At 37.1% G+C, this 24,935-nt stretch overlaps 1 protein-coding gene across 1 annotated transcript; it reads left to right on the plus strand.

Moving 5' to 3' along the window:
• Positions 1-123: 123 nt before the first annotated feature.
• Positions 124-837, plus strand: LOC141680048 (uncharacterized). The gene has a single exon (XM_074486377.1). The coding sequence runs from the start codon at positions 124-126 to the stop codon at positions 835-837; it is 714 nt and encodes a 237-aa protein (XP_074342478.1).
• Positions 838-24,935: the final 24,098 nt, after the last annotated feature.

Here is a 24,935-nt window from a genome sequence, read left to right on the forward strand (position 1 = left end):
CAAGGAAGTTCAAATTTTAGGGGAAAGTTTAGAAAGAGTGTGGGAAATTAGAGTCAGAAATTCCAGAAGTTTAAGCCTAGAAATGGAAATCAAAAGAATTGCTTTCAGAACGCTGGGCAAGCCATGAAGGATAATAGACCTACAATTCAAGAATGCAAAGTCTATGGAAAAAGACATCCTGGAAAATGTAACAAGCTTAATGTGACTTGTTTTAAGTACAATCACAAAGGTCATCACTTATTAGAATGTACAAGTGTTGCGAGGAAACCAAAGATGACTTGCTTCAAGTGCGGAAAGGTTGGCCATATGGCAAGAAATTGTAAGGAATCTATTCAGAAGGCCAATGTTCTTAGGATTGCTGGACCACCACCTCCACCAACAAAATTAGTTCAACCAAGTGCAAGGACATTCAATATGACGATGAATGATGCGGTGCAAGATACAGATGTGGTAGCAGGTATACTTACTATAAATTCATTAGAAGTTAAAGTGTTAATGGATTCTGGAGCTACTAGATCTTTTATCTCTGAAAATGGTGTTGATAGCTTAAAGTGTGTTCCGTACCCTCTAGAATCTAGTTTGCTTATTGAAGTAGCAAATCAGGGAAGAGTTACTACCAATAATATTTGTCCTAATTGCGATGTTGTTATGGAAGGTCGGAACTTTTCTGCTGACTTAGTACCTTTTAAGTTAGAAAAATTTGACATCATACTCGGGATGAATTGGTTAGAAAACCACGATGGGCAGATTGAATGTAGAAGTAAGAAAGTGAAATTGAGATCAAAGGATGGTACTGAGGTGATATTTGAAGGGAAGAAGCAAATAGGAAATTTCTAACGGCAATTCAGAAGAAAAGGTTATTACGACATGGTTGCAAAGCTTATTTGGCTCATGTAAGAGATGTTGAGAAGGAACCCCTTAAAATTGAAGATATTCATGTGGTTAAAGAATTCTCGGACGTATTTCCCGATGAATTACCTAGACTAACTCCGGATCGAGAGATCGAATTCACGATTGATTTGGTTCCAGAAACGGAACCAGTTTGAAAGGTTCCCTATCAAATGGCGCCTGTGGAAATGAAGGAACTAGTGACAGAATTGCATGAATTGTTAGATAAAGGAGTTATTTGACCCAGTGTATCCCCGTGGGGTGCACCCGTGTTATTTTTAAAGAAGAAAGATGGAAGCAAGAGATTGTGTATCAATTATCGCGAACTCAATAAGCTGGCTATCAAGAATAAGTACCCTCTACCGCGAATTGACGACTTGTTTGATAATTTGAAAGGAGCTAAATGTTTCTCAAAGATTGATTTAAGATCATGATATCATCAATTGAAGATTAAGATATATGATATACGCAAAACGGCATTCCGAACGAGATATGGACATTATGAGTTTTTGGTAATGGCGTTTGGATTGACGAATGCGCCAACTGCTTTTATGGATCTTATGAATCGAGTGTTTAAGAAATACTTGGATAAGTTCGTGATAGTGTTCATCGACTACATTTTGATTTACTCCAAATCGGAAGTGGAACATATAGAACATTTGAGGATTGCTTTGGAAATGTTGAGGAAAGAAAAGTTGTACGCAAAATTTTTAATATGTGAGTTTCGGTTAAAAGATGTTCAGTTTCTTGGACACGTAGTTAATAGTGAATGCATCAAAGTGGATCCTGTAAAGATTGAAGCTGTGATGAATTGGGAAAGACCAAAGACTCCAACGAAAGTAAGAAGCTTCCTAGGTTTGGATGGATATTACCGACGATTTGTACAATATTTTTCTATGATATCAGTTCCATTGACTAAGTTGACAAGGAAGAACGAGAAGTTTATATGGACAGATAAGTGTGAAGAAAGTTTTCAGAAATTAAAGAAGAGGTTAGTTTCTGCACCAGTATTGGTTCTACCCGTTGAGAATGGTGAGTTTGTAATCTACAGTGATGCTTCTTATAAAGGATTAGGTTACTTATTGATGCAGCACAGAAAGGTGATAGCATATGCTTCTCTTCAGTTAAAGCCTCATGAACAAAAGTACCCAACGCATGATTTAGAATTTGCACTGATTGTGCTTGCTCTTAAAATTTGGAGACATTATCAGTAGGAAGAAAAGTGCAAGATTTATACAGACCACAAAAGTTTGAGTTACATCTTTACACAAAAGGAATTGAATATGAGGCAGAGGAGATGGTTGGAACTAATCAAGGACTATGATTACACGATAAATTATCATCCAGGAAAAGTGAATGTTGTGGTAGATGCGTTAATCCTCAAGGAAAGAATAAATATGTTAACTTCGTCCCTAGAGTTGATCAAAGAATTTGAGAAATTGGAAATAGAGATACAGATTCTTGAGTTAGCAAATGAAGTGATTTATACAATGGCCTTTCAGCCAGAGATTCTGGAAAAGATTCGACGTTGCCAAAAACAAGTTATGAATCATGAGAAGGGTAAGATGTCTGGAGAAGAGATTAAGTGCCCGTTTGGGAAATCTTAAAATAAGTAACTTATGGATTAAAATGAATTATTGACTTATAAGTGGTAAGTAGATGAATACTTATAAGTTATATAAGTGTTTGGATAATTTTACTTATTAGTCAAATTTTTTTAACTTAAATATAAATAAATAAAAATCATTTTTAAATATAATTATCTTAATTCGTGAATTTTAAATTAGATTAACATATAAAAACATATATTTTAAAACTAAAGTTGATAAAAAAATGAAAATTCAAAATAAGTTGAGAAAAAGTATGTCGTTACTAACATTCAACTTATTTACTTATAAGTTGAATTTACAACTTATAAGTTGGATCGACAAATACTCGTCGATAAGTATTTACGGGCTTATAAGTGAATAAACCACTTTTTATAGAGTGGCCAAACATGCCTTAAGGTTCAAAAGGATGATACAGGAATATATAGATTGTGTTCGTGTATTTGGATTCCTAACGTTGCAGAATAAAGCATGAGATTCTACACGAAATGTATAATTCGAGGTTTTCGAATCATCCTAGAAGTACAAAAATGTAGAAAGATTTGAAGGAGAGCTATTGGTAGCCAAACATGAAAAAGGAAATCCCTGAATGGATAAGTAAGCGTTATACTTGCCAGAGATTAAAAGCAGAACACTAGCGACCAAGTGGACTACTTCAACCACTGGACATACTTGAATGGAAGTGGGAACTTATCACAATGGATTTTGTGGAAGGATTACCAAAGGAAAAGTCTAACCATGATGCAATGGGTGATCATTGATTGACTGACAAAGTTCGCGCATTTCTTTCCAATCAATGAAAGATTCTCATTAGAAACGTTAGTTAAATTATATTTGAATGAATTTGTGATACGTCATGGAGTACCAGTATCTATCATATCCGATAGAGATCCGAGATTTATTCAAGATCCTAGCGACAATTTCATGATCATTTGGGTACCAAGTTGAAAATGAGAACAACGTATCATTCGCAAATGGACGGACAAAGTGAAAGGACTATACAAAAAATTGAGGATATGTTGAGAACCCGTGCATTGGATTTTAAAGGAAATTGGGATGACCACTTGCCGTTGATGGAATTTTCATACAACAACAGTTACCACTCTAGTATTGGCATGCGGCCTTATGAAGCATTGTATGGGAGAAGATGCAGATCTCCTACGTATTGGGATGAAGTTTGTGAACGCAAACTGTTGGGTCCAGAATTAGTTCAGCAAACAAAGAAAAAAGTGGAATTGATTCATAAAAGTTTGACGACTGCTCAAGATCGACAAAGAAAGTATGCAGATCAGAATCAAAAAGATACGGAGTTCAAACCCGTAGACAAAGTGTTGATAAAGATATCTCCATGGAAAAGTGTTATTCCCTAACAATACAACAAGAATTATAGAAGGGGGGGTTGAATTTAATTCTGGCTACTTTTCAAGATTTTAAAAGTGTTCTAAATTAATACATATAACAGTGTTTGATTTGCAGAAGTGCGGAATGGAAAGATAGTTGAAATCAAAACACTAAGTAATAAAACACAAGGCTTTAAAACTTTCTGGTGGATTTGAATGTATCCACCATATATATATATCAAATTGAGAACTCTGTGAAGCTTTGAATAGCTCACAGCTGCATACAAGTTTGAACAGCTAAACTTCAGAGAAATACTTACAGAATACATCTTGATATGTTTCTCTGGAAAAATGTTTGCTTAGTTAATTGTTCTACTTGCTACACTTGGTTTATATATCACCAAGTTTACATGACAATAAGACAAGATAATAAAACAAAACATATCTTGTCTAACTCCATGCTACTTCATTACTCTATTCCAGTATCTTTGAATATCTTCACAATTACATGGAAATAGTAATGCTTCTTTGTTCTCGAAATCCTGCTTAACAGGCTGCCACATTCCTTTTACAAACACCCAACGCATGTGACTGTATTGTCACTGTCAACAGCTATTTGAATTTGATCATCCGTCGAGACTATATTTGTCATCCGTCGGGAGCTTTGTTGATCATCGGTCGGGAGTCTTGTAGATCATCCGTCGGGAGTCTATCTGCCACTTGACTCTATTTCACTTATACAGAATTACAAGACATCTCATATTTACAACTAATCAACCTATTCTGAATTTCAATCTAGTAGTCAACATAACTTAGAAAACCCTACACAATCTACTTGACTAATACATGTTGTTTGCAGAAATGTGATATAATCTTATTATTACATAAGCTACACTCTCGATGGATGTCAAATTGTCATCCATCGGGACTATAAAGTTTATCCATCGGGACTATATTAGATCATCCGTCGAGAGCTACAAAATTTCACTAAGTTAAATCTACTAAGGTGTTTTGTTTAACTTATCACCAAGTTCACAACATATTTCTAACAATCTCCCCCAATTTATGTCTACTAGAATTGTAGCCATAAATTAAGAGAAACTTGATGATATCAAAACATCCTAAAAATACAGATTAAAAAGTAGTAGATAAAACTGGTAAGTGCTACAAAGTTTATTGAAAATTTGAACAAAGCAAAGTGTACAAAGAGTTCTCACAATCATTTTCAAGGTGCTCCTCTAGCCTGAGCAGATGATTCTATTTCCTTGATTGTCTGGATTTCTTCCCAAGCATCCTGTTATTTTCTTCTATTTGATTCTGGAGTTGTCTGTGGAATTCAAGTTCATCAGCTTCAGATAGATCCAATATTTCTTGCATTTCCATAGAGTCTCATTGCTAGAGATACTCAATTGATCATCCAGTCTGAAGAATCTTCTTACTCCCTTATAATCCATGAATTCCAAAAGCCAATAAGGCCTCAAATGCAATCTCTTTCCTATGAATGGGATTGTAAGATTTCTTGGAAGTGCATTCTTGGCTTTATTACTCCTTAGTTCTTCTATCTTCTTTAGAACCAGTTTACTTGCAGTTATATTGAACTCAAAGTTCTTCTTGAAGGATGAGATGACTTTTATCAGAACAGATTGGCTTTCTTGAAGAATCCGGTGAATTGGCCATGTGATTTCTCTCCCTCCCTTGTACTTGAACACCAGCCTTTCAGGAAGATGCCTGTGAGCATCAATTCCTCTTATTTCTTCCAATTCATCCAAGTAGAGGTTTAATTCAGAGAACTCCTTGATGTCACAGATTTATAAAAGATCTCCCTTTTTTACTGTCGATTGAGATTTGGTTAGGGTCTTGGATCTAAGAGTCACAGGCTTCACTTTCTTGATTGCTCTAGTCTTTGTTTTCTTTGGCTTGTTAAAGATAGGTAAGTTGAGTTCAGGAATTGGAAAACTTTTCCAGTCTATTGGCTCATCCTTGGGAACTATGGGCTCACCATGAAAGTTCTTTGTAGGATCTACCTTGAATTCTTCCTATACCACTGGTGGCTTGGATGACTGAGTTGAAGATGTAGACTATTTGGGAATGTAGTCTTCCATTTCCTCATCATCATAGTCCAATTTTCTCTTGATGCTTTGCTTGTACCTTGGTTTCTTTATCTGTTGGGGTGCATCTTGCACTTTCTGATCTTTAGCTTCAGCAATCACAGATGGTTGTGCAGAAATCTCTGTTGTAGTCTTCACAGCTTGAAGTTTGGCCAAGATAGCAGCTTGCTCCTACTTTTGTTTGAGCTTCTTAGCATCTAGAGCATCCTGCTTCTTTTCTTGCTTGATCCTTTTTTTTCTTCCTTCGTAGCTTCCACAAACAGAGGGTGTCCAACCACCACACAGATTTTCTTACTATTTCTATAGATTTTGGCAATTCTTCTTTTAAGTACTGAATCAGTTGGATCCATGAAAAATGCAATTAACCTAGCCAACAACTTTTGTTCATCTGGCCTAGGTGTCTTAAACACAAGATCGACATGATTTTTGTCTGAGAACTTTGAATAGTTTCTTTCAGGCTTCAAGACCAGATTTGCCTTTGGAGATTTGATGGAAGAAGTTTGGCCTTTTTCCAAGTTGCCTAGACTCATTTCATGCACTGAGATGTGTTTGACTTGAGAATGGTGATGAAAGGTCTTTTCTGGCTTCTGTAGCTGACCAAATTTCTCTTGAAAAGCTACATCAATCTTCTTCCATTTCTCATCTAGTTCCTTCTCAACAAAGCAACATCAAGCATCTTGGGATTTGTCTTTGACTCGAGTTTAGCAGCTGCTATTTGGATCAGATCAATGATGTCTAATACTGGTGGCTTTGGCAGAGTAATTTCTGGAACAATTACTTGACTGATCTGAACTTTTATCACATGCTCCCCCTCACAGCTGGCTCTGCTTGACTGACTTGAATTGTTGATTCTTTCTCCCCCTTTTTGTTATCATCTAGTAGAGTGGAGGTAGAAGTTTGTGCAGCCACCAGGTTTTGTAGTAACTGAGTTTGATGTGCTTGATGAAGATGAATGGCTGTTAGAGAGGCTTCCATCTTGTAATCTAGTGTCCCAGGAATTCAATTTAGTTGCAAGATTTGAATTTCTTCTCAACTGTCTATTGATGTCAAGCATTGTTGCATTTGGAAGTTTAGCATCCAATCTTTCAGAGACATCCTTCTTTACTTGGTCAATCTCAGTTTTGATAGAAGTGACATCCTAATTGTGTTGAAGAGCTTGGATTTGATGTAATTGCAGAGAGTTGAGATGTGCCTATAGAAGCTTCTTGGTGCTAGCATTGGTAGTGGCCTAAAGATCATTGTGTGTCTGTTGGATGATATGGAAAATAGTTGTCTTGAAATAATGCTCATCACATTCCTTGGAAAACACCAAAGAAGGAACGTTTGATCTAGAGCTAGGGCCTGCTTCCCCCTATGTCCATGAGCTCTTCACTATCATCACCATCATCTCCAAAGAAATCTGCAGATTCACCAGTACCATAGTCAACATCATCACCAGCTCTAGATGGCATGGCTGAGATGGCATCCTTTGCTCTTTTCATTGATTGAGTAGTATGCACCAAGTTCAGCATCTTTTCTGAATTTTCATTGCCCTGTCCAGCCAAAAGTTAATATGCTAGGACATGATGAGTAAATGTCTCAGCATCCAAAGAGATGGAATCTATGACAGCTTGATCATGCTGAGATAGTTTATCTCTGTCTACATCACTGACATTTATTGACTCACTAACAATGATGTACATCCTTATTTCTCAAGTACCTGCATTTCTCTTATTTTCACTCTGTTCTTGCATCAAGGGCTCCCCTTGGCTCACCACCTCACACCCTCACCTTCACCTACTAAGGTGGAACTCCCCTCACTCACTTTTTCCAGACCTGAAGAAATGGTCTGTATTTGATCACTTATTTCCTTTCCTTTTGCCTGGGAGCAACCCAGCCTCTCACTCAATTCACTCCCTGCCCTCAGTCCTAAGGGTGATTGTACTACTACTAGGTCATCTGCACTTGTGACAATTGTTGGGATTTGAAGTTGTGCAGAGAGTACCGATGGAGGAGGAACATCCATGGGGATAGTAGTTTGGCTAGCCAACGGATGACTATTGTTAGGCACATCCGTCAGGATACAATCACTACTCGACGGATGAACAATATCCACCGGGATAAAAGAAATGAATAATTTTGGAGTGGAGACTATTGTAGGCTCTGTGCAGATTGATGAAAATTTGGGTACAGATGTCTCAATAGACTCAGAAAGAATTTGCAAGTGAGCCAACTAATCATCTAAAAGATGATGCTCACTTGCTTGGATTTTTGGCTTCTCCAATAGAGTTAAAGATGGAGAATTTGAAAGTGATGTATGTTGTGAATATGTTGTGTACCTGATGATCACTTAAACAAAATATCTACGTAGATTTTACTTAGTGAAATATTGTAGCACTCGACGGATAAGAATTATAGTCCCGACGGATAACTCATTATACTCCCGATGGATGACTAACTTATTATCCATCGAGTGAGTAGCTTATGTAATAATAAGTTTGTAGCACAGTGATGTATGCACCTTTGTATAGAAACTGTAGTAGCATATAAGTCATGTTGACTTTAAATAGATATGCAGAATAGGTTGATTAATTGTACATAAGTAATGTCTTGTAATTCTGTATAAGTGAAATGAAGTCAAGTGCCAAAATAGCTACCGACGGATGATTAACAAAGCCTTCGACGGATGATCAAATGACTATCAATGGATGTTTAACATAGCAGTCGGTGGATGATCAATTAAGTCATCGAAGGATGACCTGAAAGTCGACGGATGATCATATCAAGAATTTAAACATCAGTTGAACAGTGAAAGCTGACACACAGCCGTCGAGTTGTATACAAACACATTGTGGAAGCCCATTAACTGGGTAATAGAGGACGAAAAGCAGCAAAGATTAAGACTGTTAGATTTTATATTTGTTCAGTCTTTTTGACTTTGTAATCTTGGTATTATATAAACCAAGAGAGTAGCAAATAGAAAAATAACTGAGATAACTAAGAGAAACTCAAAAACAGAGAAATCTTTGTAAGCATAATCTTTAGCATTTCCTGTATTCTCAGCAGTTCTATTTTGTAAGCAGCTGTGAGCATTTCTGCACACAGAGTCCTCTCGATATATTATATATATATATATCTCTGGTGGAATTGTTTAAATCCACCAGAAAGTTTTTAAAGACTTTTGTTTTTAATTACTTGTGTTTTGATTCATTTAAGTTTATATTCCGCATTGTGCTAATCAAAACAAATATATCAATAATCGAGTTGAACATTTTTATTTCAAGAAAAAGGTTCAAGAATTCCATCCAACCCCCCTTTTGTAATTCTTGCTACATTGTTAAGGGACTAACAATTGGTATCAGAGCAAGCTCTTAATCTACAAAGAGTTTAAAGATCAAAACAATTCAGCAAGATGAACAAGAAAGATGTTGGAGTCAAGATTCTTTTCCTTGATAAAGATAATTACCATCATTGGAAGGTAAAGATGCATCTTCATATGCTTTCTCAAGATGAGGCCTATGTGGACTGCATAGAAAGAGGCCCTCATGTTCCAATGAGAGCTGCAACAGGAAATGAGCCATCTGTTCCAAAGCCAAGGCATGAATGGTCTGATCCTGACATTGAACAAGTGAGGAAAGATAAAAAGGCCATAAACATTCTGTTCAATGGTGTTGATGCAGACATGTTTGATAACATCATCAACTGCAAGACTGCCAAGGAAGTTTGGGACACAATACAGATAATTTGTGATGGTACTGAGCAAGTAAGAGAAAATAAAATACAGCTCCTGATTCAGCAATATGAGCATTTTCACAATAAAGAAAGTGAGTCACTCACTGACATTTTTAGTAGATTCCAAAAACTACTAAATGCTCTTAAGTTGCATGGAAGATTCTATCAGACTAAAGACTCCAATCTGAAATTTCTCAGATCTCTTCCAAAGGAATGGAAACCAATGACAGTCTCCTTGAGAAACTCACAAGATTATAAGGAGTTTACTTTAGAGAGACTGTATGACATTCTGAAAACCTATGAGCTTGAGATAGAGCAGGATGAAAGAATGGAGAGAGGAAAGAAGAAAGGAGGATCCATTGCACTAGTTGCTGATCTGGAAAAGGAGAAAGAAGTGAAGATGGAAGCTGTGGAATCAACTTCAAAGGTTTGTGAAAGCAAGGGTAAGGGGCTAGCTGCAGAAAGTAAAGAATCATTGAGCCAAGATGACATGGAGGACATTGATGAGCACCTAGCATTCCTTTCAAGAAGATTTGCCAAGCTCGAGTTCAAAAAGAACTTTGGAGCAGCCAAGCCAAATAGAAACATGGTGGATAAGTCAAAATTCAAATGTTCAAATGTGGCTTGGCAGGGCATTTTGCAAATGAGTGTAGAAAGTCAGATTCCAGTAAGAAAAGGTTTGAGTCTGTAGATTACAAGCAAAAATACTTTGATCTACTCAAACAAAAGGAAATGGCTTTTATTACACAAGAGAATGACTGGGCAGCTGATGTTTTGGATGAAGATGAAGATGTCAGCTATGTCAATCTAGCCCTAATGGCCAAGTCTGATGAAACAGAGACAAGTTCCTCAAGCAATCAGGTAATCACTATAAACCTTGCACATTTATCTAAAGCTGAGTGTAATGATGCCATAAATGACATGTCTACAGAATTGTATCATTTGCGTGTTACACTTAAGTCTCTCACTAAAGAAAATGCTAAAATCAAAGAAAATAATTTGTTTTTAAGTGAGAGGAACAATGTGCTTGAGTCTCAGTTTGTTGAGTTTGAGAAACTAAAAATTAAGTGTAAGATTGCCAAGGAGGAATTAACAGAGTCCTTGAAAAAGTAAGAAATTTTGAAGAAGCAGCTCGAGCGTGAACAAGAGGTGATTAAAGCATGGAAAACATCTAGGGATGTTCATGCTCAAATCACCAAGGTTCAAGGAATTGAGTCTTTTTGTGATGAAGCCTGGAAAAAGAATAAGGAGAAACTAGAACCTATTTTGGTAGATGGGTTGCTGACAGATGTAGACTCGACGGATGATGAGGACTATCCGTCGGATAACAAAAAGTGTTATCCGTCGAATGATAAAAATCCTCATCCGTCGGCTGTAAGCAAACCAATTAGCAAAGCCAAATTAATCAAGCTAAATGAAAAGTATGGGTCTATTTCCAAGAACTTTGTTTCCGGAGAGTCAAGTCAAGCTAAGAAAGGGAAAAAGGCTAATGTTGGTCACATGACTGTCAAACAGTTAAGTGACAGACTTGAGAAGATAGAGGTAAAAATAGAGACTAAAAAGAAAAACAATAGGAATGGTAAAGTAGGGATTAACAAAAACAATAACTACACACCTGATAAATATGCTCCTAGAAAAATCTGTGTCAAGTGTGGTAGTGTAAATCATTTGTATGTTAATTGCAAATCTGCCATGCCTACTCCCATGTCTGTTCAGCCTCAATTTCCTAACATGAATGCCATGCCTCCCATGCCTGTTAATGCTATGCCTACACAGAACAAGAATGCACAGTTTGCTAATATATCATTTGCACCTAATCCATATTATGCTGCATACAATATGCCTCAAATGCCATTTAGCATGCCTTACTGGAATAACATGTTTACACCAAGCATGCCATTTCCTGTTAGCCATAACATGCATGATAATTCTGTTGCATTTAGTGGTTTCAAAGGTACAACCCAATTGACTATGGAAGAATCTGAAATTCCTAAGTCAAATGAGATGAGGCCTAAGAAACAGAAGAAGAAAGCTAACAAGGCAGGACCCAAGGAAACTTGGGTACCAAAATCAACTTGATTTGATTTTGATGTGTGCAGGGAAACAGAAAGAATCTTTGGTACTTGGATAGTGGCTGTTCAAGACACATGACTGGTGATTCTACCCTGCTCACAGAGTTTAAGGAGAGAGCTGGCCCAAGTATCACTTTTGGAGATGACAGCAAAGGTTATACTGTGGGATATGGCTTGATTTCAAAGGACAATGTCATCATTGAAGAGGTTGCCTTAGGGGATGGTCTCAAACACAATCTGTTGAGTATCAGCCAGCTTTATGACAAAGGCAACTCAGTAACCTTCAACAAAGAAGCCTATGTTGTGACTAACAATCAAAACAACAAAGTGGTTCTCACTGGTGTGAGAAGAGAAAATGTGTATCTAGCTGACATCAACTCAACTAAAGCAGAATCTGTAACTTGTCTTCTCAGTAAAGCAAGTCAAGATGAAAGTTGGCTATGGCACAAGAAGCTATCCTATTTAAACTTCAAGACCATGAATGAGCTGGTAAAGAAAGAGCTAGTTAGAGGCATTCCTCTAGTGGAGTTTACAAAGGATGGACTGTGTGATGCCTGCCAAAAAGGGAAGCAGATCAAAGCATCATTCAGGAAGAAACTTGATTCAGCAATTGAAGAGCCTCTGCAACTCCTTCACATGGATTTGTTTGGACCAGTCAATGTATTGTTAATTTCAAAGAAAAGATTTTGCCTAGTAATTGTAGATGATTTCTCAAAGTTCTCTTGGACATATTTCCTAAAGTCTAAAGATGAGGCTAGTGAAATCATCATCAATCACATAAGGCAAGTTAACAATCATCCTGATTTCAAAGTTAGAAGAATCAGGAGTGATAATGGAACTGAGTTCAAGAACTATGTCATGAGAGCATTTTGTGAGGAAAATGGGATCTTGCATGAGTTTTCAGCAGCAAGGACTCCATAACAGAATGGAGTAGTGGGAAGAAAGAATAGATCTCTTATTGAAGCTGCAAGAACAATGCTTGAAGAATCAAAATTACCAACATATTTCTGGGCTGAAGTTGTAAACACTACATGCTACACTCAGAACATCTCTCTGATTAATCAAGCAAGATGCATGACACCTTATCAATTGTTCAAGAACAAGAAGCCAACTCTAAACTTTCTTCATGTCTTTGGTTGTAAGTGCTATATTATGAGAAATCAAACTGATCAAAATGGGAAGTTTGATGCCAAAGCAGATGAAGGAATTTTTGTTGGATATGCTGTTGGTAAAGCATATAGAGTCTACAATCTAAGAACCAACATTGTTGTGGAATCTATACATGTTGTGTTTGATGATAAAAAGATTGAAGGACTGAAAGATGGAGATTACCATGAGAGTCTCAAATTCGACAATGTTGAGATGGTTAGTGATGAAAGTAATGATGAGAGTGATCAAGAAACAGTGTCTAAGGATAATGCAGACAAATCTACCACCAATGAAGCACAAAACTCAACATCCGTCGAGTTACAAAATGCTTCATCCATCGGAAGGCAATATGTGTTATCCGTCGGTGGACAACCTGCCTCATCCGTCGGGGTATCAAAAGAAGCAGGAAGTCAAGGAAGATCACCCATAGAAAGTACCCCTTTCTCAAATCATAGATCCACAAACTCAGGGGGAGTTTCTAGAAATTATAACTTAATCACACATTAAGACAACATTGAGGTCTCTTCATCTAGAGCTAATCTACCTCAACCAAGGAAATGGACAAAAGATCTCCCCTTTGAACTGATTATTGGTGATGTTTCTTCTAGAGTTCAAACCAGGAGAGCAACTCAAGAAGAATGTCTATACAACAGCTTTCCGTCAAAGGAAGAACCAAAGAAGGTAGAAGAAGCCTTGTTAGATCCTGATTGGATTTTAGCTATATAGGAGGAGCTAAACCAATTTGAAAGGAATAAAGTATGGAAGCTGGTACCCAAGCCTAAAGGAAAGAATCCAATAGACACCAAATGGGTATTCAGAAACAAGATGGATGAAAATGGCATAGTAGTAAGGAACAAAGCCAGATTGGTTGCTAAAGGCTATTTCCAACAAGAAGGAATAGATTTTGATGAAACATTTGCTCCTGTTGCAAGACTTGAAGCCATCAGAATCTTCTTAGCCTATGCAGCCCATGCCAATTTCAAGGTCTATCAAATGGATGTCAAAAGTGCCTTTCTGAATGGAGATTTGGAGGAAGAAGTGTATGTTAGTCAACCTCCTGGCTTTGAAGATCCAAATTTTCCAGAGTATGTCTATTATCTACAGAAAGCACTTTATGGACTGAAGCAAGCACCTAGAGCCTGGTATGACACTTTATCAAAGTTCCTTTTGGAAAATCACTTCACAAGAGGTACTGTAGATAAAACTTTATTTTTCAGAAATGTTAATGGCTCTAGCATAGTTGTTCAAATTTATGTAGATGATATTATCTTTGGCTCTACAGATGAGAAACTTTGTAAAAAGTTTGCCAAACTTATGCAAAGTAAGTATGAAATGAGTATGATGGGAGAACTAACTTACTTTCTTGGTTTACAAGTTAAGCAAGTTAGTGATGGAATATTCATTAGTCAAACTAAATATATTTTTGATCTTTTAAAGAATTTTGATCTAATGGATTGCACATCTGCAAAAACTCCCATGGCCACTGCAACTAAGCTTGAACTAAACACTACTGAAAAGTCTGTGGATATTTCAAGCTATAGAGGCATGGTTGGCTCACTTCTGTACTTAACAGCTAGTAGGCCAGATATAATGTTTGCTACATGTTTATGTGCTAGATTTCAGGATGATCCTAGAGAGTATCACTTAATAGCTATTAAGAGAATTTTGAGATATCTCAAGGGAATACCAAAACTTGGCATTTGGTATCCTAGAGATTCTGGTTTTGATCTAACTGGTTATTCAGATGCAGACTATGCAGGTTGCAGAATTGACAGAAAAAGCACAACAGGAACTTGTCAATTTCTAGGAAACAAGCTTGTGTCCTAGTTCAGTAAAAAGCAAAATTCAGTTTCGACCTCTATAGCTGAAGCTGAATATATTGCTGATGACAGTTGTTGTGCACAGATTTTATGGATGAAAAATCAATTGCTAGACTATGGTTTGCAAGTTAAGAGGATTCCTATTTTCTGTGATAACACAAGTGCAATTTCCATCACTGAAAATCCAGTGCAACATTCAAGGACAAAGCACATAGATATCAAGTACCATTTCATAAGGGAACATGTAATGAATGGTACTGTAGAGTTACATTTTGTTCCAAGTGAGAAGCAACTTGCAGATATATTTACCAAGCCACTGGATGAATCCACCTTTTCTAGGTTGGTAAGTGAGTTAGGTATGTTTAATTACTCTTGAATCTATCTAAATTATTTTGCAAGTTGAAAAGTAGCCAGAAATTTAACTGATTTTTAGTCATGGATGAAATTTTGGCTAAGTCAAAATTTGCATCTCGACGGATGACCATTATCCATCAAGTTAAGTCATCCGTCGATATACAATGTGCAAATAAAAATCAATTATTTTTCTGGAATCTTTTAAAACTCGACGGATAACAGTTTATCCTCATCCGTCGAAGTGTCTAAATCTTAACCGTTAATTCCCTGAACATTATCCATCAAGTATACTTACAGTTTGTAAGCATTACACGACGGATAATGAGTGGAATTTTTACAGTTTATTTTTAAAACGGCTAATTTAGACAATTTCTATTGGGTAATTTACTTCTCTTTATTATTTTTATCCATTGTTTTTTAGCAAAGTATAAAAGCTTATTTCATTCTAATCATTTTCTTTTATCATTCTCAAATTCAACTGTGTTTATTTCATTCTCTCTCAAGCAAAAATCCTCTTTCTCTTCAAGCTTTCCTTCTCTAACAATGGCACATGTAGTAAAGATTATATCTCAGACTGGGTTCATTTATGAGAAGAACAACTTCACTGCTTTGGTCAACAAGGGCATTCAGCAATCAGAAGACTATCACAAGATGATGGACTTCGTGAAGAACTGCAAGTTAAGTTTTGCCATGCTTGAATCACCCACAATCTTTTGTGAAGTTGTAGAAGAGATGTGGACCTCTGTAATTTACAACTCTACTGACAAAACCATCACTCTGACCATCAAAGGTAATGAATTCTATATCAATAGTGATGTGATAAAAGCATGTTTCAAGATTCCTGATGATAATGTAACTTCACCACACACTGACACTGATTTGATCAATATGCTTAATTCCATGCATTATGCACTTCCTACTAATAAGCTAAGTGATATTAGGAGATTAGGTCTTAGGAAGGAATGAAGTTTTATATGTGATGTTGTAACTAAAGTTTTCTCTGGAAAAATCAGTAATTTTGATTCTGTGAACATTTCTATGCTTAACATGCTATACATGCTAGTTACAGACAAATTTTACAATTTCAGTGACCTTGTCATATATGAGTTAGGTTTTAAACTAGGTGAGTTAGCCAAAAGGGGAAAGAACATATATTATGCTAGATTTTTTATGCTATTGGCTAACCATCTTTGTCAAGAAATTGCACTTGAGAACCCAAACAACAAATTAGCTTGTTGGGTTCAAGAGAGAAGAATCATTGCAGATTTGAACAGAGCCAACCACCATAGGGATGTGCCAATGTTCTATTTCCCTGTAATGCTGACACCTCAGGTAAGTGAGGTAAGTTCATCCATACCCTCAACTATTCCAATCTCCTCTATTTCTTTGACTTTAGGCATAGCTATGGCAACTGTGACAATGACCAAATAGTTGCCTACCAAAGCTGCCAAAACAACTGTAATTTCCAAATCCAAATCAAAGAAAACCCCCTATGGTATCTCTCAAAAGGTACCAGTTGAAAAATATACCAAAGCCAAAGAGGGGAGTGTGAAGGAGGGTCAGATAGTTGAGGGAAGGGGTGAACATCAAAGAAACCCCAAGGATAAGGTTGGAGAGTTGAGTGAATCCCAGCCTAGCCACACTACAGTTTCCCAACAAACTGCAGTGCTTAAAAAGGACAAAAGCTCACTTCTAGCTGCATCCTCCCAAAAGGATGTGGCTATTGAACAAAGCTCTCATCCAAGAGCACATGCCAAAAGGGTTAGGGACACAAGCTCACCCCAAACTTACACTAGAAAGAAGAAATCCAAAACAACTGGGGATGCACAGGGCACACACACAGTGCAAACTGGTGCTAAAGACACAGTCCCTACACCTTTTCAAATTCAGATTGATGTGGCTCCAATAAATGTGGAGTCACAACCAAAATCTCTTATAATAGAAGCCACTGAAATACCATACTCACCAACTAACTCACTATAAGTGGATATGATAAACACTTCAATTCCTGATTTCCCTTCTTTAACTCTGTTGGGGAAGCCAAAATCTAGTGCAAGTGAGCATCATCTTTTAGATGATTTGTTGGCTCACTTGCCAATTCTTTCAGATACTATTATGACATCTGTGCCTCAAATAACTTCAATCAACACAGAGTCAACAATAGTTTCTCTTCCCACCTCATTCATTTCTACTCTCTCGATGGATATTGCTCATCCGTCGAGTAGTGATTGTATCCCGACGGATAAGCTTAACAGCAGTTATCCATCAGATAGCTTTACCACTCACCCGATGGATATCACTTATCCGTCGAGTGTCTCTGCACAACTTCAAACTTCAATTATTTCTAGTGCAGAAGATTTAGTGGTAATACAATCACTCTTAGGACTGAGAGAGGAGAGTGCTTTGAGTGAGAGGCTGGGTTGCTCCTAGGCAAAAGGAGAGGAAAAGAGTGAATCTCAGGAATCCATTTATTCAGGATTGGCAAAAGTGAGTGAGAGGAGTCCCACCTTAGTAGGTGAAGGTGAGGGTGTGAGGGTGGGGAGCCAGGGTGAGACCCTGATGCAACAAAAGAGAGAATATGAGAGAAAGGCAGGTACAGGAGAAATAAGGGTGGATCCAGCCATTGCTAGTGAGTCAATGATTGTGGATGATGCTGAAAAGGGAAGACAATTTCAGCAACATTACAAAGCTGAAATTGATAACATTTCCTTGGATGCTGACACTTTTACTCATCCTGTGTCAGCCTATCAATTGTTGGCTGCTCAGGGCAATATGGAGGCAGAGCAGACTTTGAATATGGTGCACACCACAAAATCTCTTCAAAGAGATAAAGCTGATGTTAACAGGATGCCTTCTTAAGCTGGAGAGCCATCTAAAGAATTTGGAGTAAATTCTAATGATGATGACTCTGATTCTTTGGATGGAAGCATGAACTTAGGGGGAGCTGAAGGCCCAAGTTCTGCTTTAAGTTTACCTGAATGGGCATGGGCAAAGGAATCTACACCAGGACAATTTGAGGTGTCTTTGGTCAAACAAGTAATAGCTATTCAACAGGCCCTTCAGGAAACTTCAGATGCTGGTACCAAGGTTGTTCTTCAAGCTCACCTAGACTCTCTACATCTAATGAAGATCCAGCACTTAAGACAGAATCTCAGTGTGGAGGAATTGAAAAGAGATATAGCTGACTTGAAGACCTATAACTCTGAGAAGCTGGATTCAGTAATGCCATATGGTACCATTCAAGATCTACTACTAAGATTAAGGAGAGAATCAGAATCTGAAAAGAAGCTAGCCAAGCTGGAAAACAGAGTTCAAGTTATTGAAGATTCAGTGGCTATTCTTTTTCAAAATCAACAGACTCGGACAAATCTTCTCATGCAACTGGCTAAAGCACAAGACCTAACTCCTCAACTTGATGATAACAAAAAGGGGGAGAGAGAATCAAGTAAGGGGGAGAAAGGACCAACAGAGGGGGAGAAACTTCAAGTACAAATCAGTAAAGTAATTGTACCTTCAATTACTATCTCCAAGCCACCAGTTACAGATGGTATAGATCTAATTGAAGCAGCAACAACAACAAATTTGAAAGTTGCTGAAAAAGGAAAGTTGAGTTTAATCAACTGGGAAAAGATTGATGAGGAAATTCAGAGAAAGTTTAAATTAGTTGAGGAGCCAGTTAAGTCAGTCATCCATCACTCTCATGTCAAGCCAATCAGTGTGAATGAGATGAGCATGAACTATCTGGACAAAGGACAATCTTCCTGCATCAAATCACAAAAGGCTGAAATAATTCTCAAACCAAGGGCAAATTATCCAAAGTCATCTTTGAAGAATCTCTTGGACACTGTGTATGAGACACCCAAGCCTGATGAAAAGAATCTTCTGTCAAGATCCATTGTCTTCTATAAAGATCCAGTTGATTCAGCTTCAAAAAGGAGAATTGCTAAGATATTCAGAAATGGAAAGGAAATTTGTGTGGTAGCTGGACATCCACAGTTTGCTCAAGCAAAGAAAGAAGAAAAAGCCAGATTAAAGCAGGAAAAAAGGCAAGTTGCTCTAGATGCAAAGAAGTCTAAACAAAAGAAAGAACAGATTGCTATCTTGGCCAAGCTACAGGCTGTGAATTCTTCTCAACAAATTCCTTCTCAACCATCTGAAGCTGCTGAATCAAAGAAGAAGATTGAAGAACAGAAGAAATCCCCAAGAAAGAAAGAATTGGCTAGAAGAACTAAAAGGAAACTGGATGTTGTTGACAAGGAATTGGAAGATCAATTTCCTAAGGAATCCACACCAGCTAAAACTCAAGCATCAAAGCCCTCTATGGTATTTGAAGATATAAGGGTGGTGGACCCCTACAGGAACATACATGGAGAGCCTATTGTGCCAAAGGATGAGCCAATAGAGTGGGATAAATTACCAATTCCTGACTTCAACTTGCCAATCCCTACCAAGCCAAAAAGGACAAAATCAAGGGCAGTCAAGAAAGTGAAGCTGTCACCTCTCAAATCCAAGTAAGTAGTTAAAGCTCAACCCAAGGTCAACAGGGGAGACTACTTGTACTTGTGTGACATCAAAGAATTCTCAGATCAAAACCTTTATCTGAAGGAACTGGATGAAGTAAGGGCAATTGATGCATACAGAAACCTACCTGAAAGGTTGGTGTTCAAGTACAAAGGAGGAAGGGAGATTCAGTGGCCTCTTCACAGGATACTTCAAGAAAGCCAAGCTGTGTTGATTAAAGTCTATTCATCCTTCAAGAAAAACTTTGGGTTGAATGTAACTGCAAGAAGACTAGTATTGAAGAAGATTGAAGAGCTGAAGAGTGTTAGAGCTAAAGATGCACTCCCAAATACTCTAATCATCCCATACACAGGGAGAAGAGTGCATCTAAGGCCCTACTGGCTGATGGAATTCATGGATGACAAGGGTGTGAGAAGATTCTTCAGACTAGAAGACCAATTGAGTATCTCTAGCAATGAGACTCTCTTGGAGATGCAAGAAATGCTAGATCTCTCAGAATCTGATGAACTAGAATTCCACAGGCAGCTCCAGAATCAAATTGAAGAAAACAACAAAAAGCTTGGAAGAAGATCCAAACCTTCAAGAAACTAGAAAAACCTGCTCAGGCTAGAGGAGCATCTTGAACTGACTGTGAGCCAAACCTTGTACATTTTGTTTAATTGAAGCACTTTCAGTTTTATCTACTTATCTCTAAAGATATATGTTTAGGATGTTTTGTTATCATCAAGTATCTCTGAATTTATGGCTACAATTCCAGTAGACATAAATTGGGGGAGATTGTTGTGAATATGTTGTGTACCTGATGATCACTTAAACAAAACATCTAAGTAGATTTTACTTAGTGAAATATTGTAGCACTTGACGGATAAGAATTATAGTCCCGACGGATAACTCATTATAGTCCCGACGGATGATTAACTTATTGTCCATCGAGTGAGTAGCTTATGTAATAATAAGTTTGTAGCACAGTGATGTATGCACCTTTGTATAGAATCTGTAGTAGCATATAAGTCATGTTGACTTTAACTAGATATCCAGAATAGGTTGATTAATTGTACATAAGTAATGTCTTGTAATTCTGTATAAGTGAAATGAAGTCAAGTGCCAAAATAGCTACCGACGGATGATTAACAAAGCCTTCGACGGATGATCAAATGACTATCAATGGATGTTTAACATAGCAGTCGACGGATGATCAATTAAGTCATCGACGGATGATCTGAAAGTCGACGGATGATCATATCAAGAATTCAAACATCAGTTGAACAGTGAAAGCTGACACACAGCCGTCGAGTTGTATACAAACACATTGTGGAAGCCCATTAACTGGGTAATAAAGGATGAAAAGCAGCAAAGATTAAGACTGTTAGATTTTATATTTGTTCAGTCTTTTTGACTTTGTAATCTTGGTATTATATAAACCAAGAGAGTAGCAAATAGAAAAATAACTGAGATAACTAAGAGAAACTCAAAAACAGAGAAATCTTTGTATGCATAATCTTTAGCATTTCCTGTATTCTCAGCAGTTCTATTTTGTAAGCAGTTGTGAGCATTTCTGCACACAGAGTCCTCTCGATATATTATATATATCTCTGGTGGAATTGTTTAAATCCACCAGAAAGTTTTTAAAGACTATTGTTTTTAATTACTTGTGTTTTGATTCATTTATGTTTATATTCCGCCTTGTGCTAATCAAAACAAATATATCAATAATCGAGTTGAACATTTTTATTTCAAGAAAAAGGTTCAAGAATTCCATTCAACCCCCCTTCTGTAATTCTTGCTACATTGTTAAGGGACTAACAATGTATGAATCATGTCTACATCTAGTGAGTGTGTGGGTGAATTTGGTGTTTCAGGTGCTTCAATTATTAATGATTTTGGCTGTGACTCCACATTTTTGGAGCCACATCAAGCTGACTTTGAGATGGTGCAGTGATTGAGTCTTTAGCTCCAGTTTGCACTATATGTGTTCCCTGTGCATCCCCAAGGGTTTTAGATCTTTTCTTTTTGGCATAAGTCTGTGGTGAACTTGTGCCTTTAACCCTCCTGGCCTGTGCTCCTGGTTGGGAGCTTGTTTCAATAGTAACATCTTTTTGGGAGGATGAAACTAGAATTGAGCTGATTTCCTTATTAATAACCTCAGTTTGTTGGGCAACTGTGGTATGGCTAGGCTTGGGTACACTAATCTCACCAGCCTTATCCTTAGGGTTTCTTTGATTTTCACCTTGTCCCTCACCTAACTCACTCTCCTTCACACTCCCCTCTTTGTGTTTGGTAGTTTTTACAACTGGTTTCTTTTGAGAGAAACTAGAGGGGGCTTTCTTAGCTTTGGATTTTGAAATTGTTGTTTTGTAGCTTGGGTAGGCATCTGTTGGGTCATTAACACAGATGCCATAGCTACACTTGAAGGCAAAGAAATTTGTGAGGTTGGAAGAGCAGAGACAGTGGTGGTTACCTCACTTACCTGAGGTCCCCCCATGATTGGAAAGTAGAAGAGGGGCACCTCTTTGTGGTGACTTGCTCTATTGAGATCTGCAATGATTCTCCTTTCTTGAACCCAATAATTTAGTTTGTTGGTTGGGTTCTCAACAGCAATATTCTCAATAAGATGGTTAGCAAGCATCATAAAGAATCTAGCATAATAGAGACTTTTACCTCTCTTATTAAGTTCCCCTAACTTATAACCTAACTCAAACATGATCATGTCACTGAAGTTAAAGTACTTATCAGTAACTAGCATATAAAGCATGTTAAGGATGACAATGTTAACAGAATCAAAATTACTCACTTTACCAGAAAATACTTTGGTAACTACATCACACACATAACTACACACTTTTCTAAGACCTAGTCTTCTAATCTCACTTAATTTAGAGGTGGGGAGCATGTCCAATATAATTAAGCATGTTAACCAAACCAGTATCTGTATGTGGAACAGTAGCAGTGTTATCAGGAATATTAAAGCAAGCTTGAATTATATCACTGTTAATGCAGAATTGCTTACCTTTAAGAGTGAAAGTTATGGTCTTGACAGAAGATTGATACATAGAAGTTGTCCATATCTCCTCCACAACTTCACAGTAGATTGTGGGTGATTCCAGAATAGCATAACTGAGTTTACAGCCCTTAACAAAGTCCATCATTTTGTGAAAATCTCCAGATTGTGGAATCTCCTTGTTCACAAGAGCTACGAAGTTGTTCTTTTCATAGATGAATACAGACTGGGACATGATTTTGACTACTGGTGCCACTGTTAAAGTATGGAGATTTGCAAAGAGAGTGTTTGCTTTTGAGAAGAAAGGAATTAGAGCAATTGATTTGAGAATGATAAAAGAACAGAATAAAAATGAATTCTGCTTTTATACTATCTTAGAAATAAACTGTCAAAAATAATAAAGTGAAATAAAGTAACCAATCAAAATAGCCCAAAATAGCCGTTTAAAATAAATAAACTGTCAAAATTCTGTCAATTATTCATCGTGTTATACTTACAAACTGTAAGTATACCCGATGGATAATGTTCAGAGTTTTAACGTCTAAGATTGAGACAATTCGACGGATGAGAATAAAGCAATTATTCGTCGGGTTATAAAATAATCCAGAAAAGTAATTGATTTTTATTAATAAATACAATTCCGACGAATGATCAATCTCGATGGATAATGAGCATCCGTCGGGATGCAAATTTTTGACTTAGCCAAAATTTCATCCAATACAGAAAAATCAATTAAGTTTCTGACTGCATTATAACTTGCAAAAATATCAGAAATGATTCAAGAATAATTAAGCATACCTAACTCACTTACCATCCTTGAAAAGGTGGATTCATCAAGTGGCTTGGTAAAGAAATCTGCAAGCTGCTTTTCACTTGGAACAAAATGAAGTTCCACAGTACCATTTATCACATGTTCCCTAATGAAGTGGTACTTGATGTCTATATGCTTTGTTCTTGAATGTTGTACTGGATTTTCAGTGATGGCAATTGTACTTGTGTTATCACAGAAAATGGGAATTCTGTCCACTTGTAGACCATAGTCCAACAATTGGTTTTTCATCCACAAAATCTGTGCACAGCAACTACCAGCAGCAATATATTCAACTTCAACTGTAAAAGTAGAAACTGAATTTTGCTTTTTACTGAACCAGGACACAAGCTTGTTTCCTAGAAATTGACAGGTTCCTGTTGTACTTTTTATGTCTATTTTACAACCTGCATAATCTGCATCTGAATAACCAGTTAGATCAAAACCAGAATCTCTAGGGTAACAAATGCCAAGTTTTGGTGTACCCTTAAGATATCTGAAAATTCTCTTTATAGCTACTAAGTGAGATTCTCTAGGATCAGCCTGAAATCTAGCACAAAGACAAGTAGCAAATATTATATCTGGCCTACTAGCTGTTAAGTACAGAAGTGAGCCAACCATGCCCCTATAGCTTGAAATATCCACAAACTTTTCAGTAGTATTTAATTCAAGTTTAGTTGCAGTGGCCATGGGAGTTTTTGCAGATGTGCAATCCATTATATCAAACTTCTTTAAAAGATCATAAATATATTAAGTTTGACTAATGAATATTCCATCACTAACTTGCTTAACTTATAAACCAAGAAAGTAAGTTAGTTCTCCCATCAAGCTCATTTTATACTTACTTTGCATCAATTTGGCAAACTTTTTGCAAACTTTTTCATCTGTAGAGCCAAATATAATATCATCTACATAAATTTGAACAAGTATACTAGAGACATTAACATTTCTATAGAATAAAGTTTTATCAACAGTACCTCTTGTGAAGTGATTTTCCAAAAGAAACTTTGATAAAGTGTCATACCAGGCTCTAGGTGCTTGCTTCAGTCCATAAAGTGCTTTCAAAAGATAGCATACATATTCTGGAAAATTTGGATGTTCAAAACCGGGAGGCTGACTGACATAGACTTCCTCCTCCAAATCTCCATTCAGAAAGGCACTTTTGACATCAATTTGATAGACCTTGAAATTGGCATGAGCTGCATAGGTAAGAAAATTCTGATGGCTTCAAGTCTTGCAATAGGAGCAAAAGTTTCATCTAAATCTATTCCTTCTTGTTAACAGTAGCCCTTAGCAACCAATCTAGCTTTGTTCCTGACTACTATGCCATTTTCATCCATCTTGTTTCTGAATACTCACTTGGTGTCAATTGGATTCTTTCCTTTAGGTTTGCGTACCAGCTTTCATACCTTGTTCCTTTCAAATTGGTTTAGCTCCTCCTGCATAGCTAAAATCCAATCAGGATCCAACAAAGCTTCTTCTACCTTCGTTGGTTCTTCCTTAGAAAGGAAGCTGCTATATAGACATTCTTCTTGAGTTGCTTTCCTTGTTTGAACTCT

This window comes from Apium graveolens, chromosome 8 (genome assembly GCF_009905375.1).
Source record: "Apium graveolens cultivar Ventura chromosome 8, ASM990537v1, whole genome shotgun sequence".
NCBI lineage: Eukaryota > Viridiplantae > Streptophyta > Magnoliopsida > Apiales > Apiaceae > Apium > Apium graveolens.

What these genes read in the sequence shown, in the direction of transcription:
- LOC141680048 (XM_074486377.1), top strand. Translation starts at nt 124, where the DNA reads ATGAAGGATAATAGACCTACAATTCAAGAATGCAAAGTCTATGGAAAA.